This window comes from Pongo abelii, chromosome 4 (genome assembly GCF_028885655.2).
Source record: "Pongo abelii isolate AG06213 chromosome 4, NHGRI_mPonAbe1-v2.0_pri, whole genome shotgun sequence".
Lineage (NCBI taxonomy): Eukaryota > Metazoa > Chordata > Mammalia > Primates > Hominidae > Pongo > Pongo abelii.
Window position 1 is genome coordinate 141,359,781 of NC_071989.2, and position 16,572 is coordinate 141,376,352.

At 42.1% G+C, this 16,572-nt stretch overlaps 1 protein-coding gene and 1 pseudogene across 9 annotated transcripts in view; one reads left to right on the plus strand and one right to left on the minus strand.

Moving 5' to 3' along the window:
- Window positions 1-8,047: 8,047 nt before the first annotated feature.
- ZCCHC10 (zinc finger CCHC-type containing 10) overlaps window positions 8,048-16,572 on the minus strand; it is a 29,399-nt gene continuing 20,874 nt past the window's right edge. For 3 of the 9 annotated variants that reach the window (XM_024247629.3, XM_054556508.2, XM_009241046.4), the window contains 2 exons: window positions 11,199-11,240; window positions 8,048-9,911 (listed from right to left, as the gene is read on the minus strand). In XM_024247629.3, coding sequence (XP_024103397.1) covers window positions 9,644-9,911; window positions 11,199-11,240 — 310 coding nt within the window. In that variant the 3' untranslated portion in view covers window positions 8,048-9,643. Of the gene's footprint in view, window positions 9,912-11,198; window positions 11,269-16,572 lie in introns of all 9 variants that reach the window. The other 6 variants (XM_024247630.3, XM_054556513.2, XM_009241048.4 and 3 more) reach the window with 2 other exon arrangements.
- On the plus strand, window positions 13,503-14,369 carry LOC112133403 (cytochrome c oxidase subunit NDUFA4-like; annotated as a pseudogene).

The window sequence follows — 16,572 nt, forward strand, 5'->3', positions numbered from 1 at the left end:
ACGAAGTCAGGAGTTCAAGACCAACCTGGCCAAGATGGTGAAACCCCGTCTCTACTAAAAATACAAAAAATTAGCCGGGCGTGGTGGCACGCGCCTGTAACCCCAGCTACTCCGGAGGCTGAGGCAGATAATTGCTTAAACCTGGAGGGGCGGAGGTTGCAGTGAGCCGAGATCGTGCCACTGGACTCCAGCCTGGGAGACAGAGCGCGACTCCGTCTCAAAAAAAAAAAAAAAAAAAAAAAAAAAAAAGAATTTATGTCTGTAGTTGTCTGAGGATTGGTTAGGGGTAGAGTAAGTAGGGAGGAATGAGTAGAAAAGATTACAGAGGGGCACAAGGGAGCTCTTGGGGGCAATGGTTATGGTTAATCACCTTCCTTGTGGTGATGATTTCATGAAAGTATACATATGTCAAAAATTATTGAATTGTACTATTTAATAATATGCAGATTATTGTTAAGGTTGTAGGAAATAATTGGGAAGTAATGAAAGAAAAAATTGATCTACAGCCTGGGCAACATGGTAAAATCCGTCTCTATCAAAAAAATACAAAAAAAATTAGCCAGGCATGGTGGTGCCCACCTGTAATCCTAGCTACTCGGGAGGCTGAGGTGGGAGAATCGTTTGAACCTGGAGGCAGAGGTTGCAGTGGGCTGAGATCGTGTCACTGCATTCTAGCCTGGGCGACAGAGTGAGACCCTGTCTCAAAAAAAAAAAAAAAAATTAATATATAATCTTACTACCCAAACATGAGAATTGTTAGTAATTTGGCCACTATCAAACTCTACAGACACATTTTCAAATGCCTAAGTGTTATCTGAATTTTTTTTTTTTTTTTGAGATGGAGCCTCGCTTTGCCTTGCCCAGGCTGGAGTGCAGTGGTGTGATCTCAGCTCACCACAGCCTCTGCCTCCTGGGTTCAAGTGATTCTCCTGTCTCAGCCTCCCAGGTAGCTGGGATTACAGGTGTGTGCCACCACATCCAGCTACTTTTGTGTTTTAATAGAGACAGGGTTTCACCATATTGGCCAGGCTGGTCTCGAACTCCTGGCCTCAGGTGATCCACCCACCTCAGCCTACCAAAGTGTTGGGATTAGGATTACAGGTGTGAGCCACCGAGCCTAGCCTAAATTTTTTTTTTTTGAGACAGAGTCTTGCTCTGTTGCCCAGGCTGGAGTGCAGTGGCACAATCTCGGCTCAGTGCAACCTCTGCCTCCCGGGTTTAGGTGATTCTCTTGCCTCAGCCTCTCGAGTAGCTGGGATTACAGGCGCCTGCCACTATGCCCAGCTAAATTTTGTATTTTTCGTAGAGATGGGGTTTCACCATGATGGACAGCCTGGTTTTTTAAAAATTGTAATATTTTATTGTGTTAATAAAAATAGTTTGACATTTCTCACATTGCTAAGGTCAGTTTATATTTGTCATATAGTAGCTGCTATTATTGCAATTTTACTGAAATGTGTATTTTTATTTTAATATTCACCCAGTAATCCAAACAACAGACCTTGAAACTTTTCCAGTATACCTCTCTCACTACCGTAATCAACTAATCACAAAATTCTGTCATTTCTACCTTCTCGTCTCTCATATCTGTTACCTCCTTTCTGGTCTCATTGTTAATGTATTAGGTTAGACCCTCATTTCTCTTCTGGACAATTACAATAATGTGTCCCATTTTCTTTTCTTATTGCTAAAGACATTAAGCCAGGGAAGGTAAGATGGCTCAGGCCTGTAAATCAGCACTTTGGGAGGCCAAGGCAGCAGGATCACTTGAGGCCAGGAATTTGAGGTGAGCCTGGGCAACATGGTGAGATCTTGTCTCTACAAAAAAGTTTTTAAAAAATTAGCTGGGGGCCAGGCGCGGTGGCTCACGCCTGTAATCCCAGCACTTTGGGAGGCCGAGGTGGGTGGATCATGCGGTCAGGAGATCGAGACCATCCTGGCTAACATGGTGAAACCCTGTCTCTACTAAAAATATAAAACATTAGCCGGGCGTGGTGGCGGGCGCCTACAGTCCCAGCTACCGGGGAGGCTGAGGCAGGAGAATGGCGTGAACCCAGGAGGCAGAGCTTGCAGTGAGCTGAGATCATGCCACTGCACTGCAGCCTGGGCGAGAGAGCAAGACTCTGTCTCAAAAAAAAAAAAAAAAAAGTAGCTGGGCATGGTGGTGCATGCCTGTAGTCTGAGGTACTCCAGAGGCTGAAGTAGGAAGAGCACTTGAGCCTGGGAAGCAGAGTCATCTGTAGTGAGCTGTGATTGAGCTAGTGCACTCCAGCCTGGGTGACAGAGCAAGATCCTGTCTCAAAATAATAATAAGCCAATAAATTTAATAAAATATGAAAAGACAATTTTCCTTGAATATTTAAATGTTGATTACAAGCTGATCAGCTATGTATTTTGTGATTATTATACATATATGTTTACAAATATATATACTATGTATTTAAAATATTTCTTTCTTTCTTTTTTTTTTTTTTTTTTTGAGATGGGGTCTTACTCTGTCGCCCAGGCTGGAGTGCACTAGCTCAATCACAGCTCACTGCAGACTTGACTTCCCCAAGCTCAGGTGATCCTCCCACCTCAGTTTTTGTATTTTTGGTAGAGACGGGGTTTTGCCATGTTGCCCAGGTTGGTTTCGAACTCCTGGGCTCAACCAATCTGTCCGCCTGGACCTCCCAAAGTGCTAAGATTACAGGAGTGAGCCACCATGCCCAGCCTTCTGTATTTTTATATATATATTTACAAACACCATTAACATCAAGGGTTTTATTAGTTTTATCTTTTTTTTTTTTTTGAGATGGAGTCTCACTCTGTCACCCACACTGGAGTGCAACGGTACGGTGTCAGCTCACTGCAACCTCCACCTCCTGGCTTCAAGCGATTCTCCTGCCTCAGCCTCTCAAGTAGCTGAGATTACAGGTGCCTGCCACCACGCCCGGCTAATTTTTGTATTTTCAGTAAAGATGGGGTATCACCATGTTGGCCAGGCTGGTCTCAAACTCCTGACCTCAGGTGATCCGCTTGTCTCGGCCTCCCAAAGTGCTGGGATTACAGGCATGAGCCACTGCGCCCAGTCTGGTAATATTATTTTGATGCTTTCTCAGGATTACATTAATATTACAGACCCAAAAGAAAAGTAATACCATCTCACACAAACTGAGATGATAAAATCTGGGTCACAGATAATTTGATTCTTGGTTGAAGTATAGGGCTTGGCTGCTTCTTACAGAGTCATTTGATTGGTTTCTCTATTTCTAGTCTTGACACTCTTGACAAGCTTTTAAATGTTTCTTGAATGTAGGATTTTCCTGTCATCTTCCAAATAGAATACAAATTCCTTAGCCTGACCTATAGTACCCTTGATAATAAAACAGTTATCACCAGCAGCCTCAACCCCGGCTAGTCTCCCATACAAACAGGCTTCCCACCAGGCCCAACAGCTCTTTCTCAGCCAAATCCACCTCCCCTGGAAGACTCTACCAAACTTCCAGCAATTGTTTAAGACTCTAGGCACTCTAGCAAGACTTTTGCAGCACTTAAATCTATAATTATTTATTAATAGCCTGTAAACCCTCAAGGGACAGGGCCAGGAACTTAATAACAGTTGTTAAAGTTTGCCTGAATTAATAAGTTTTCTCTTCTGTCCATGGGCACAGTGACCCTTCAAGATTGCTAACTAGAGAGGATTTTTCCTCGTGCAGATGTCTCGTGGTTTTGGTTTACATGTTTTGTGATCGTAGATTTTGTTATGGATTTGCCTAGTACAAGACTCACCTTTTCAGAGTCCCCTCAGGACTTTTATTTATTTATTTATTTATTTATTTATATTTTGAGATGGAGTCTCTCTCTGTCACCTAGGCTGGAGTGCAGTGGCACGATCTCAGCTCACTGCAAGCTCCGCCTCCTGGGTTCATGCCATTCTCCTGCCTCAGCCTCCGGAGTAGCTGGGACTACAGGCGCCCACCACCGCGCCAGGCTAATTTTCTGTATTTTTAGTAGAGACAGGGTTTCACCGTGTTAGCCAGGATGGTCTTGATCTCCTGACCTCGTGATCAACCCGCCTTGGCCTCCCAAAGTGCTGGGATTACAGGCGTGAGCCACCGTGCCCAGCCTATTTATTTATTTATTTATTTAATTTTAGCTTAATTTTAGGCTAGCCAAGTGACACAATGGGAGTGGAGAAGGAACAAAGAAATCTGTAACTGGTTGTGATCAATTAGTTGTAAACACCACTGCACTTGGACCAGCCTCCCTCAGGACTTCTTAAGGAAGGGAATCAGTTTATCGAGTAGATAGCACAGTGTCCAAACACTAAAAAGTTACCAAGCAGTTCTATGGTTTTTCATTCTTGATTTTGTCCACAATTTTTGTTAGAGAAATATCTGGAGCTGAAGATTTATAAATGAGGCCCAACATTACTCATTGTTTTTATTCCAAGTGGTTCTTAGCATATGGCAACTTGTATTGTTTCTTATTTAATTTTAAATTAGTCATGGGCTGGGCGCAGCGGCTCACGTCTGTAATCCTAGCACTTTGGGAGGCTAAGGTGGGTGGATCACTTGAGGTCAAGAGTTCAAGACCAGCCTGGCCAACATGGTGAAACCCCATCTCTACTAAAAATACGAAAATTAGCCAGGCAGTAGTGGCGCGTGCCTGTAATCCCAGCTACTCGGGAGGCTGAGGCAGGAGAATCACTTGAATCTGGGAGGTGGGGGTTGCAGAGAGCCGAGATTGTACCACTGCACTCCAGTCTAGGGAACAGAGTGAGACCCTGTCTCAAAAAAATAAAAAATTAATTAATTAGTTAATGGAGTACTCATTAATCATGGCAGACGGTGTCTCACACCTGTAATCTCACTACTTTGGGAGGCTGAGGTGGAAGGATGGCTTAAGCCCAGGACTTCGAGACTAGCCTGGGCAACATGATGAGACCTCATTTCTACAAAAAATACAAAAATTAGCCAGGCATGGTGGCACACACCTGTAGTCCCAGCTACTAGGGAGGCTGAAGTGGGAGGATCGCTTGACCCTGGGAGGTCAAGGCTGCAGTGAGCTGTGATCACACCACTACACTCCAACCTGGGCAACAGAATGAGACCCTATCTCCAAAAAAAAAACAAAAACAAAACAAAACAAAACAAAATAGATGTTCACTACTGTTCACTTGCAAAATTTCATGATAAAAAAAATAAACCCACTAAGACAGCATGAACAGGAGAGGAGTGCATAGGGGTGCATCTCCTTACATAAACTTTCTACCAGTCTGCTTTCAAGCCCTCCTTGTGCCTTGGCTGGCAGAAGTCTATGGTGCCATCAAGTTTGGAAGCTTTTCAGAGTCTGTGGCTTGCTTCCTGTTGTCTTTTACTCACTGTGGGCTTAGGCTTTGGCTTTCTTTGGTTATTCAAGTCAACATCCGCTTTTCAGCTTCCAGTATAGTTGTCATTTCTCATCTGTTACATCTCTTATGGTGATTAATTTTATGTGTCAACTTTACTGGGCTAAGGGATGCCCAGATAGCTGGTAAAACATTATTTCTGGGTGTTTTGGGAAGACATTAGCATTTGAAACAGTAAACTGACTAAAGAAGATCCATTCCCCTAGGCATCATCTAATCCATTGAGAGCCTATATAGAAATAGAAAAGGCAGAGGAAGAGAGAATTCTCTTTTTTTTTTTTTTTTTTTTTTGAGACAGAGTCTTGCTCTGTTGCCCAGGCTGGAGTGCAATGGTGTGACCTTGGCTCACTGCAACCTCCACCTCCCAGGTTCAAGCAATTCTACTGCCTCAGCCTCCTGAGAAGCTGGAATTACAGGCACCCCACCACCACACCTGGCTAATTTTTGTATTTTTAGTAGAGATGGGGTTTCACCATGTTGGCCAGGCTGGTCTCAAACTCCTGACCTCAGGTGATCCACCCACCTCAGCCTCCCAAAGTGCTGAGATAACAGGCATGAGCCACCACACCTGACCTTTATGTCTTTGTATAGTACTTTCCAAAGAAGAGTTCTGTTAATGTTTGTGGTTATTACTGATTAGCTTGAATAGCAGACACAAATGCCCTTGGGGGTACACAAAAAACTTTCAAGAACATTGAAGTTATTAAAGCGATTCTCCTGCCTCAGCCTCCTGAGTAGCTGAGATTATAGGCATGCACCACCATGCCTGGCTAATTTTTGTATTTTCAGTAGAGACGGGGTTTCACCATGTTGGTCAGGCTGGTCTCGAACTCCTGACCTCATGATCTGCCTGCCTTGGCCTCCCAAAGTGCTGGGATTACAGGTGTGAGCCACCGTGCCCGGGGGTGCCTGGCTAATTTTTGTGTTTTTTGTAAAGATGCGGTTTCACCATGTTGGTCAGCCTCGAACTCCTGAGCTCAAGCAATCCGCCTGCTTTGGCCTCCCAAAATGCTGGGATAACAGCCGTTAGCCACCGCGCTCAGCCTGGAACCACCTTAATCAAGTGATCAAGGTCAACATTGCCAGTAATAAATAAGACACATGAACATTATGAATCTCATGATATGATTGAAGACATTCCATTTCTGTAATATTCTTCCAAAAAGCATAACCTCAATTCAATCACAAGAAAACATCAGACAAATCCAGATTTTTTTTTACACAGTCTCACTGTCACCCATGAAGGAGTGCAACGGCACAATCTTGGCTCACTGCAACCTCCACCTCCCAGGTTCAAGCGATTCTCCTGCCTCAGCCTCCTGAGTAGCTGGGACTACAGGCATGCGCCACCACACCTGGCTAATTTTTTTGTATTTTTAGTAGAGAGGGGGTTTTACCATGTCAGTCAGGCTGATCTTGAACTACTGACCTCAAATGATCCAGCCACCTCGGCCTCCCAAAGTGCTAGGATTACAGGCAGGAGTCACCACGCCCGACCAAACCAACCCAGATTGAGGGGTATTAGACAAGATAATTCTTCAAAAGTGACAAGGGCATGAAAGACAAGGTAACACTGAAGTATTGAGACTGTAGTAAAGGTAGAAGTAACTAAAAGTATTTCTGGGTAGTATTCTGGAATATAAAAAGGATATTAGTGGGAAAATGAGCAAAATATGAATAAGGTTTTCAGTTTAATAGCATTTTACTATGCTATAATAGGATGTCTTTAAAAAATAGTATTTTACTAGATGTTAAATTTCTTGGTTCTGGCAATTGTGACACGGTTATGTAAGATGTTAACACTATGGGAAGCTAGATGAGGTTTATAAAGAAATTGTGCTATTTTTGCAACTTTTCTATAAATCCACAGTTCAAAATTTAAAAAGAATAAATATGGCTAAGAATATGAAACACCCTCTCTGCACTTTTTCCACTTCCAGTGTTAACTTATGGCTAATGCTGTATTTTCATTCTAGGGCAAAATTGCTATATTATAAAGTCTATTAATATAAACAAAATGTATGTGGAATGAAAACCTATGATCTAACGACTCCTTTTGATATGAATGTGGTTAAGTAACATACTCACTACATTTGCCAGGGACTCAACTTCCAGAGTCCTGCCTTTAGGCAGGACTAAAAATAAAACTCTCTAAAAGTTAGTCCCCACTTTGCCATTGATTCTGTTTTTTGTTTTTCTTCACTCTGTCACCCAGGCTGTAGTGCAGTGGCACACTCATGGCTCAGTGCAGCCTCAACCTCCTGGGCTCAAACTATTCTCTTGCCACAGCCTCCTGAGTAGCTGGGACTATAGGGGCACATCACCATGCCCAGCTAATTTTTTAATTTTTTGTAGAGACAGAGTCTTAATATGTTGCCTAGGCTGGTCTCATACTCCTGGACTCAAGTGATTCTCCCGTCTTGGCTTCCCAAAATGTTGGGATTACAGGCATGAGCCACTGTGACCAGCCTGATTCTGTCTTTTTGAATGAAATGTGTGACTAGAAGAACTGAGTTCCTGCTCTCTGTACCTCTCCAGTCATACTTTTAACAGCCATAATAGTAAAACTTTAAAATTGGAATTTATTCAAATGTCTTTACACCTCAAATGGAATAAGAACTGGCATTAAATAAAACAGTAAAGCGAGAACAGAAGTTTAAGCTTGTGAGCACAAATTGTGAGTTTTATTTAACTGCAAGTGGTGCAACCTATGTAACACATTCTTTTCTCATCCGTGTTCTTTAACTGCTAATATTACCTTTACAGAGACAAACGTTATAAAATGTGCCTGACTGGTAATTTATTAACTCTATCTGTCAAGTGATAATATTCTGTAGGCAGCCTTTGAAATGATGTTTTGAGAATTTATTTACAACCATTGAACACAGATGGTTTTGTAAAACTGACAATTACAGGCTCCTTAAACTCACAACATACATATATTTCAATATTTAAATAGCCCATTTTCTTCAAAAGTAATTTTCTACTGCTTTTTCATAAAAATATAAAAAAGACAACATTTATAGTTTTAAAAACCTATATTTAACCCAAATCAAATTTTTTCTACAAATGATACCTCTTTCCAAAAAGTTAAAAAGACATCACAGAGTACTGTGATGTTAAACCAAAGACTCATCACAATAACAGCATTTTACTTTTAAGAAATATTGTGCAGTATTTCCTTAACCTTTCATGCTAGATTTCAACTATGTATATCCTATGTAAACACACCAGATGAATCCTAGTCATTCATATTTATGCAGTAGACTGTCATATATGACCAGTTACCATACAAACTATAATACCATATTTTCAAAAATAGCAAAAGGCAATCTTTATGAAAGCTTAAAAAAAGCTTTTAATAAAAGGCGACCAACATTGCCCTAATTTTCAGTAAAAATTACCTCTTCTTCCTACCTGTCCCCTGCTTTGAATGGTACCTTTTATTGCATGTTAATACACAAAGATATTTCTAGCACTTCTACTTAAGTTAGCCTCTTACATGGCTGCTTTCTTTTCTGATACACTGACTTTTATCAGAAGGCACCAAGATTAGACTCCTAAGTAGTTTCAATTTTTTTGTCCCTTTTTAGGTTCCTCTAGAATAATTTTCCTCAGAAAAGGATAACTTGAAAAACTTAAGGAACCAGAAGAAAATGAACGACGTAACACAGCAATTTGAAACTTACAGCATTCAAAAACTATAAATATATTAATAGGCTCCTTGAACATACCACTTAGGACAAAAAGTCAGATAACTTTCTGAACATAAATGTAAAAATAGAGCACATTTATTAACAGTAGGAAAACTCCTAAGCTTACAGTAACAACATATTAAATCTTACGTAACACACAGCCAAAAGCATTAGAAATCCACTGCCAGATATCCTGATGCACCATCCTGAAAATATGTCTGATACATACCACTAACATATAAAACAAAGTATGGCATTTATTTCACAGAGAGAAAAGATAGTTTCATCACACAAACAGATTTGCAGATTTCAGCTTTAAGTTCTAGAGATATATTTTAAAGATAAAAAAAACAAGATTCACCCTTCAAATAAAAAAGTCTCTCTATATAAGCCATTATTAATACTCTTTATGCTCTTACAATGTAAAACATTTAGAAACTTTTGAATTCTAGAAATGTTCACCAGTTAACCTACTTGGCCTTAACATATTCTAAATTCCCTTTCAAGAATCACATCAATGTTTTCAGTCCATCGGTCCAATATGAACGGAGCAACTCTATTTCTTTTTCTTCTTCTTTGGTGGTTCATCGTCAGAGCTGCTCTCTGTGCTGGTGCTACTGCTACTCGAAGAACTGGAATCTGAGTCTGAATCAGAGGAGGAGGAAGAGGTTGTGGAGGAGGCTGAGGATGAGGAACTAGAGGAGCTTTCATCAGTGTCACTGTCCTCTGAGGAGGAAGAGGTAGATGTTTCTTCACTCTCTGATGAAGAATCACTGGCAGAACTGTCACTGCTACTGCTACTGGAACTGGTTACACTCTTAGACCTATTAGATAATACACAGTTATATACATGGGAAGGTGACATGTAATAGAACGTTAAAAGCAATTTCTTTTTTTTTTTTTCGAGATGGAGTCTTGCTCTGTTGCCCAGTGTGGAGTGCAGTGGCACAATCTCAGCTCACTGCAACCTCCACCACCCAGGTTCAAGAAATTCTCTTGCCTCAGCCTCCCAAGTAGCCAGGATTACAGGTGCGCACACCGACGCCCAGTTGATTTTTGTATTTTTAGTACAGACGGGGTTTCATCATGTTCACCATGTTGGCTAGGCTGGTCTCGAACTCCTGACCTCATGATCCGCCTGCCTCAGCCTCCCAAAGTGCTAGGATTACAGGTGTGAGCCACTGCGCCCAGCCAAAAGCAATTTCATATGATTCCGTTTATATATATGCTTATATATTGAAGCTTTGCTAGCATGTTATCCTTAGGTTTGATGTTTTGGAGATTGTCTAACTGTTGTAAACCACAGTCCCTCTCTTTACAAGGCATTGTTACTTCAGCAACTTAATTCTCTTGGATGGAATTCAAGATAAGCATATCTACTATATTACGCTTCAGAGGGAATAATGTTAGAATAAAGCTGCAGTATAACAATTGGGTCTATTTAAACCTCATGTAGCTTAGCTGGTGACTGTTTCTTCATCTTTATTTTAACTACTTCAGACCAGATATGGCTGGCCAACAATTTCTTACCAGTCTATTAATACTTCCTATTCTAAGCCAAGAGAAGACAATTATTTATTGTTTCCAGGTATAAGGACTCTAGAAAGTTGGAGTAAAAGGAGAAATGGAAGCAATGCCTTTCCACACAGGTTAAAAAAAGGAACTTATCAGAAAATAGGATGATTATTTAATTATAAATTGCAGTAAGAGGCTTCAGATCCAAATCTTATAGCTATTTTTTTTTGAGACAGAGTTTCGCTCTTGTCGCCCAGGCTGCAGTGCAATGGCATGATCTTGGCTCACTGCAACCTCTGCCTCCCAGGTTCAAGCGATTCTCCTGCCTCAGCCTCCCAAGTAGCTGGGATTACAGGCATGTGCCACCACACCCAGCTAATTTTTGTATTTTTAGTAGAGACAGGGTTTCACCATGTTGGACAGGCTGGTCTCGAACTCCTGACCTCAGGTGATCCACCCACCTTGGCCTCCCAAAGTGCTGGGATTATAGGCATGAGCCACTGCATCTGGCATAGCTATTGTTTTAAAATCACTGTTCCCATCCCTCCAATTAGTATTACATGTTATCTATAAAACACTGCTAAAACCACACATACCTTTTTTTCTTGGCCTTTCTTTCTACATTGGTTTCTCCAATGCTGATAAACACGAGGGGGAAAAAAGCTCCTGTTAATAGAGTGATCATACACAGCTCAGACAAGCCCTTCTGCTATCCCCCAAATCATTTTACTCTGGAGAAACATTTTGTGTTTTTATCACATACAGAGTATAGTATTTCTTATTATAAGCAAGTGGAAAGTCTGCCATTGTAGGCTGTATATGGCACATGCAGTCAACTTAACCAGCATTTAAGCAAGACAATGTATCTTAGCACCTGTATAAAAGTCAGGTAAGTTAGTAGTTAAGATGATTAAATTTTTTTAGTCTGGAACTTAGGCTGATATAGCTATATCACTACCTCCTGAACAACAGAACAAAGCTAATAGCACAATAGCCATAATTTTTCAAAAGCAGCCCTTTAATTTAAAATAACTATTTCTTTTTCTGCATGTCCCCTTTTATTTATTTATTTTTTTGAGACGAAGTCTTGTTCTGTTGTCCAGGCTGGTGCAGTGGCGCGATCTTGGCTCACTGCAACCTCCGCCTCCTGGGTTCAAGGAATTCTTCTGCCTCAGCCTCCCGAGTAGCTGGGACTACAGGTGTGTGCCACCAAGCCCGGCTAATTTTTATATTTTTAGTAGAGACAGGGTTTTACCATACTGGCCAGGCTGGTCTCAAACTCCTGACCTCATGATCCGCCCACCTTGGCCTCCCAAAGTCCTGGGATTACAGGTGTGAGCCACCCTGCCTGGCCGAGTTATTTACTCTTTAAAGACCAGAAATGTAATACTTCAAAACTATGCTCACCCACATTATTTATAAAGTCTGGTAAATTTGAATGAAAGGGACAAATGGCTTGCTGCTATTATTCTGTCAAACAACATGCATACTAAATCACGTTTTTAAATTACAGAATTAGGCCAGGTGCGGTGGCTCACACCTGTAATCCCAGCACTTTGGGAGGCTGAGGCGGGCAGATCATTTGAGGTCAGGAGTTTGAGACCAGCCTGGCCAACATGGTGAAACCCTGTCTCTACTAAAAAAAAAAATACAAAAATTAGCCAGGCTTGGTGGTGCAAGCCTGTACTCCCAGCTACCCAGGAGACTGAGGCAGGAGAATCTCTTGAATCTGGGAGGCGGAGGTTGCAGTGAGCTGAGATCACACCATTGCACTCCAGTTTGGGCGACAGAGCAAGACTCTGTCTCAAAATAAAAACAACAACAACAAGAAAAAAACAGAATTAATTCTATCACCACTGTCCTGTAAATTTAACTCTTTTTTTTCTTTTTGAGACAGGGTCTCACTGTTACTCAGGCTGGAGTGCAGTGGCATGATCTTGGCTTACCGCAACCTCTGCCTCCCAGGCTCAAGCAATCCTCCCACCTCAACCTCCGGAGTAGCTGGGACTACAAGCGCACACCACCATGCCTGTATTTTGTATTTTTTGTAGAGACGGGGTTTTACCATGTTGCCCAGGCTGGTCCTGAACTCACAAGCTCAAGCAATCTGCTCACCTCAGCTTCCCAAAATGTTGGGATTACAAGTGTGAGCCACCACACATGGCCAACATTTTTATATCCTGGCCTTCTCTATATTTCCTAGATAATGCTTCCGTCATTGTTTCCTGAGTCTCCAAACATAAACATGTATTTATGTAAAGTTTTTTACACAATGGAATTACTTACTGAATTGTCATTTTGGGAGTAAAATAAGAGGGTGAAGTATACTTGTTAAATTATAACTGAATCAAAACTCAGCAATCTTTTTTTTTTTTTGAGATGGAGTCTCCCTCTGTCACCCAGGCAGGAGTGCAGTGGCAGGATCTCGGCTCACTGCCAGCTCCACCTCCCGGGTTCATGCCATTCTCCTGCCTCAGCCTCCCGAGTAGCTGGGACTACAGGCGCCCGCCACCATGTCTGGCTAATTTTTTTGTATTTTTAGTAGAGACAGGGTTTCACCATGTTAGCCAGGATGGTCTCGATCTCCTGATCTCGTGATCCACCTGCCTCAGCCTCCCAAAGTGCTGGGATTACAGGTGTGAGCCACGGTGCCCAGCCAGCAATCTTTTTTAACAGAGCCAGATTCATGTAATTATATATATTTTTAGACCAAAATACTTGTGAGATACAATTAGAAAAACAAAAGTAACTGTCAAAATAAAATCTTATTTATTTATTTATTTTTTGTAGAGATGAGACTTGCTATTTTGCCCAGGCTGGTCTCAAACTCCTGTCCTCAAGTGATCCTCCCACCTTAGCTTCCCAAAGTGCTAGGATTATAGGTGTGCGCCTAAACTAGAATGAAAATTTTCATAATCCGTATTTCATCCTTTAGGACACAGGTCTTCAAACTTTTTTTTTTGCTTACATTCCTAATAAAATAATTTCTGGAAAACTCATACTTGCAATTCTAAGTTTTAATATTTGCAAAGGGCATATTATATACATATTATAAAAAGTTCTACAATAATTTAATACCTATTATTCACATAAGAACATATGAACATTTTTAACAGCTGATACTTTTTTTTTTTTTTTTGAGGCAGAGGCTCGTTCTGTCGCCCAGGTGGGAGTGCTGTTGCGTGATCTTGGCTCACTTCAACCTCTACCTCCTGGGTTCAAGCAATTTTCCCGTCTCAGCCACCTGAATAGCTGGGATTACAGGTGCCCGCCACCATGCCTGGCTAACTTTTGTACTTTAAGTAGAGATGGCGTTTCACCATGTTGGCCAGGCTGGTCTCGAACTCTTGACCTCAGGCTATCCACCCACTTTGGCCTCCCAAAGTGTTGGGATTACAGGTTCCCGCCACCACGCCTGGCCTTTTTTTAAGAAACAGGGTCTTGGCAGATACTACTTAGCCCAGGGCCTGGTGGCTAGGCTGGTTGTCTCCTTTCCAGTTGGAGGCTTCTGCTGCAAACATTCTCCACCAGATCATGGGTCAGGCCAAGAAGCGTGTGAAGTTGATCCCCCTTTTTGTATTTATTGGAACTGGAGGTACTGGAGCAGCACTGTTTCTCTCGCGTCTGGCATTGTTCAATCCAGATGTTTGTTGGGACAGAAAGAATAACCCAGAGCCCTGAACAAACTGGGTCCCAATGATCAATACAAGTTCTACTCAGTGAATGTGGATTACAGCAAATTGAAGAAAGAAGGTTCAGATTTCTAAATGAAATGTTTTACTATAAAGCTCCTTTAGAATGAAGGTCTTCCAGAAGCCATCTGCACAATTTTCCACTTAACAGGAAATATTTCTCCTCTAAATGCATGAAATCATGTTGAGGTAATCTACTAGAGATTACACTGATTAATAAATAACTGAAAGTTGGAAAAAAAAAAAAAAAAACAGGGCCTTGCTATGTTGCCTAGGCTGTTCTTAGACTTCTGGCCTCAAGTGATCCTCTTGTCTTGGCCTCCCAAAGTGCTGGGATTACAGGCATGAGCCAGAGCATTTGGCTGATAGTATAAATTTTAATAACTATTACATTAAAACAAACTTATTGGTAATGTGTATATATATATATTTTTGGCGAGATAGAGTCTCACTGTATCACCCAGGCTGGAGTACAGTGGTGTGATTTCAGCTCCCTGCAACTTCTGCCTCCTGGGTTCAAGCGATCCTCCTGCCTCAGCTTCCCAAGTAGCTGCGATTACAGGGTGTACCACCGCACCCAGCTAATTTTTGTATATTTAGTAGAGGCAGGGTTTTGCCATGTTGGCCAGGATGGTCTTGAACTCCTGACCTCGAGTGATCCACCCACCTCGGCCTCCCATAGTGCTGGAATTACAGGCGTGAGCCACTGTGCCCAGTCCGGAAATGCATTTCTTAATGACAGATTTTTTTCTAGTTTATGTATCTATAAATAAATGTTTCTTCATGGTAGAATGTGACCAGGTTTGGCATCAATTAAATTCCTGTTTTTAAATTTTATTTTATCAATAGAGATGGCTCCTTGGGAATTATTTCTTATTTTTTCTTTCTTTTTTTTTTTTTGAGATGGAGTTTCGCTCTTGTTGCCCAGGCTGAAGTGCAATGGTGCAGTCTCAGCTCACCACAACCTCTGCCTCCTGGGTTCAAGTGATTCTCCTGCCTCAGCCTCCCAAGTAACTGGGATTATGGGCATGCACCACCACGTCTGTATAATTTTGTATTTTTAGTAGAGATGGGGTTTCTCCATGTTGGTCAGGTTGGTCTCAAACTCCCAACCTCAGGTGATCCACCTGCCTTGGCCTCTCAAAGTGCTGGGATTACAGGCATGAGCCAACGCGCCCGGCTTAATTCTTATTTTATTTTTATTTTTATTTTTTGAGACGGAGTCTCGCTCTGTCACCCGGGCTAGAGTGCAGTGGCGCGATCTCGGCTCCCTTGCAAGCTCCGCCTCCTGGGTTCACACCATTCTCCTGGCTCAGCCTCCCAAGTAGCTGGGACTACAGGCGCCCGCCACCACACCCGGCTAATTTTTTGTATCTTTTTAGTAGAGACGGGGTTTCACTGTGTTAGCCAGGATGGTCTCGATCTCCTGACCTCGTGATCCGCCCGCCTCGGCCTCCCAGAATGCTGGGATTACAGGTATAAGCCACCATGCCCGGCTTAATTCTTAAGTGTCACATATTTAACCTAGAGAAACCCTAACCTAAATAGATTGATTGGAATGGAAAGACTTTTGTTATTTCCATGTCACTCAGTTCTCTGCATTCCATCTGTTATATTCCACAAGTCACATAATAATATTCCATTAAAATATGCTTTTTAATTGACAATTCAATTAGGTCCTCTTCAATTTTGCTGAGGGAAAAACCTTAAAAAAGTATTTACTCTCAGCTGGGTGCGGTGGCTCACGCCTGTAATCCCAGCACTTTGGGAGGCCGAGGCAGGCAGATCACGAGGTCAGGAGATCGAGACCATCCTGGCTAACATGGTGAAACCCAGTCTCTACTAAAAATACAAAAAATTAGCCAGGTGTGGTTGCACGCACCTATATTCCCAGCTACTCCGGAGGCTGAGGCACAATCACGTGAACCTGGGAAGCAGAGGTTGAAGTGAGCTGAGATCGCACCACTGCACTCCAGCCTGGGTGACAGAGCGAGACTCTGTCTCAAAAAAAAAAAAAAATTTTACTCTAAAAAATTATGACCAGCTGGGCACGGTGGCTCATGCCTATAATCCCAGCACTTTGGGAGGCTGAGGTGGGTGGATTGCTCGAGCTCAGGAGTTTGAGACCACCCTGGGCAACATGGCAAAATCCCATCTCTACCAAAAATACAAAAAATTAGCCAGGCATGGTGGTGTGCACCTGAAGTCTCAGCTACTGGGGAGGCTGAGGTGGGAGAATTACTTGAACCCAGGAGGTGGAGGTTACAGTGAGCTGAGA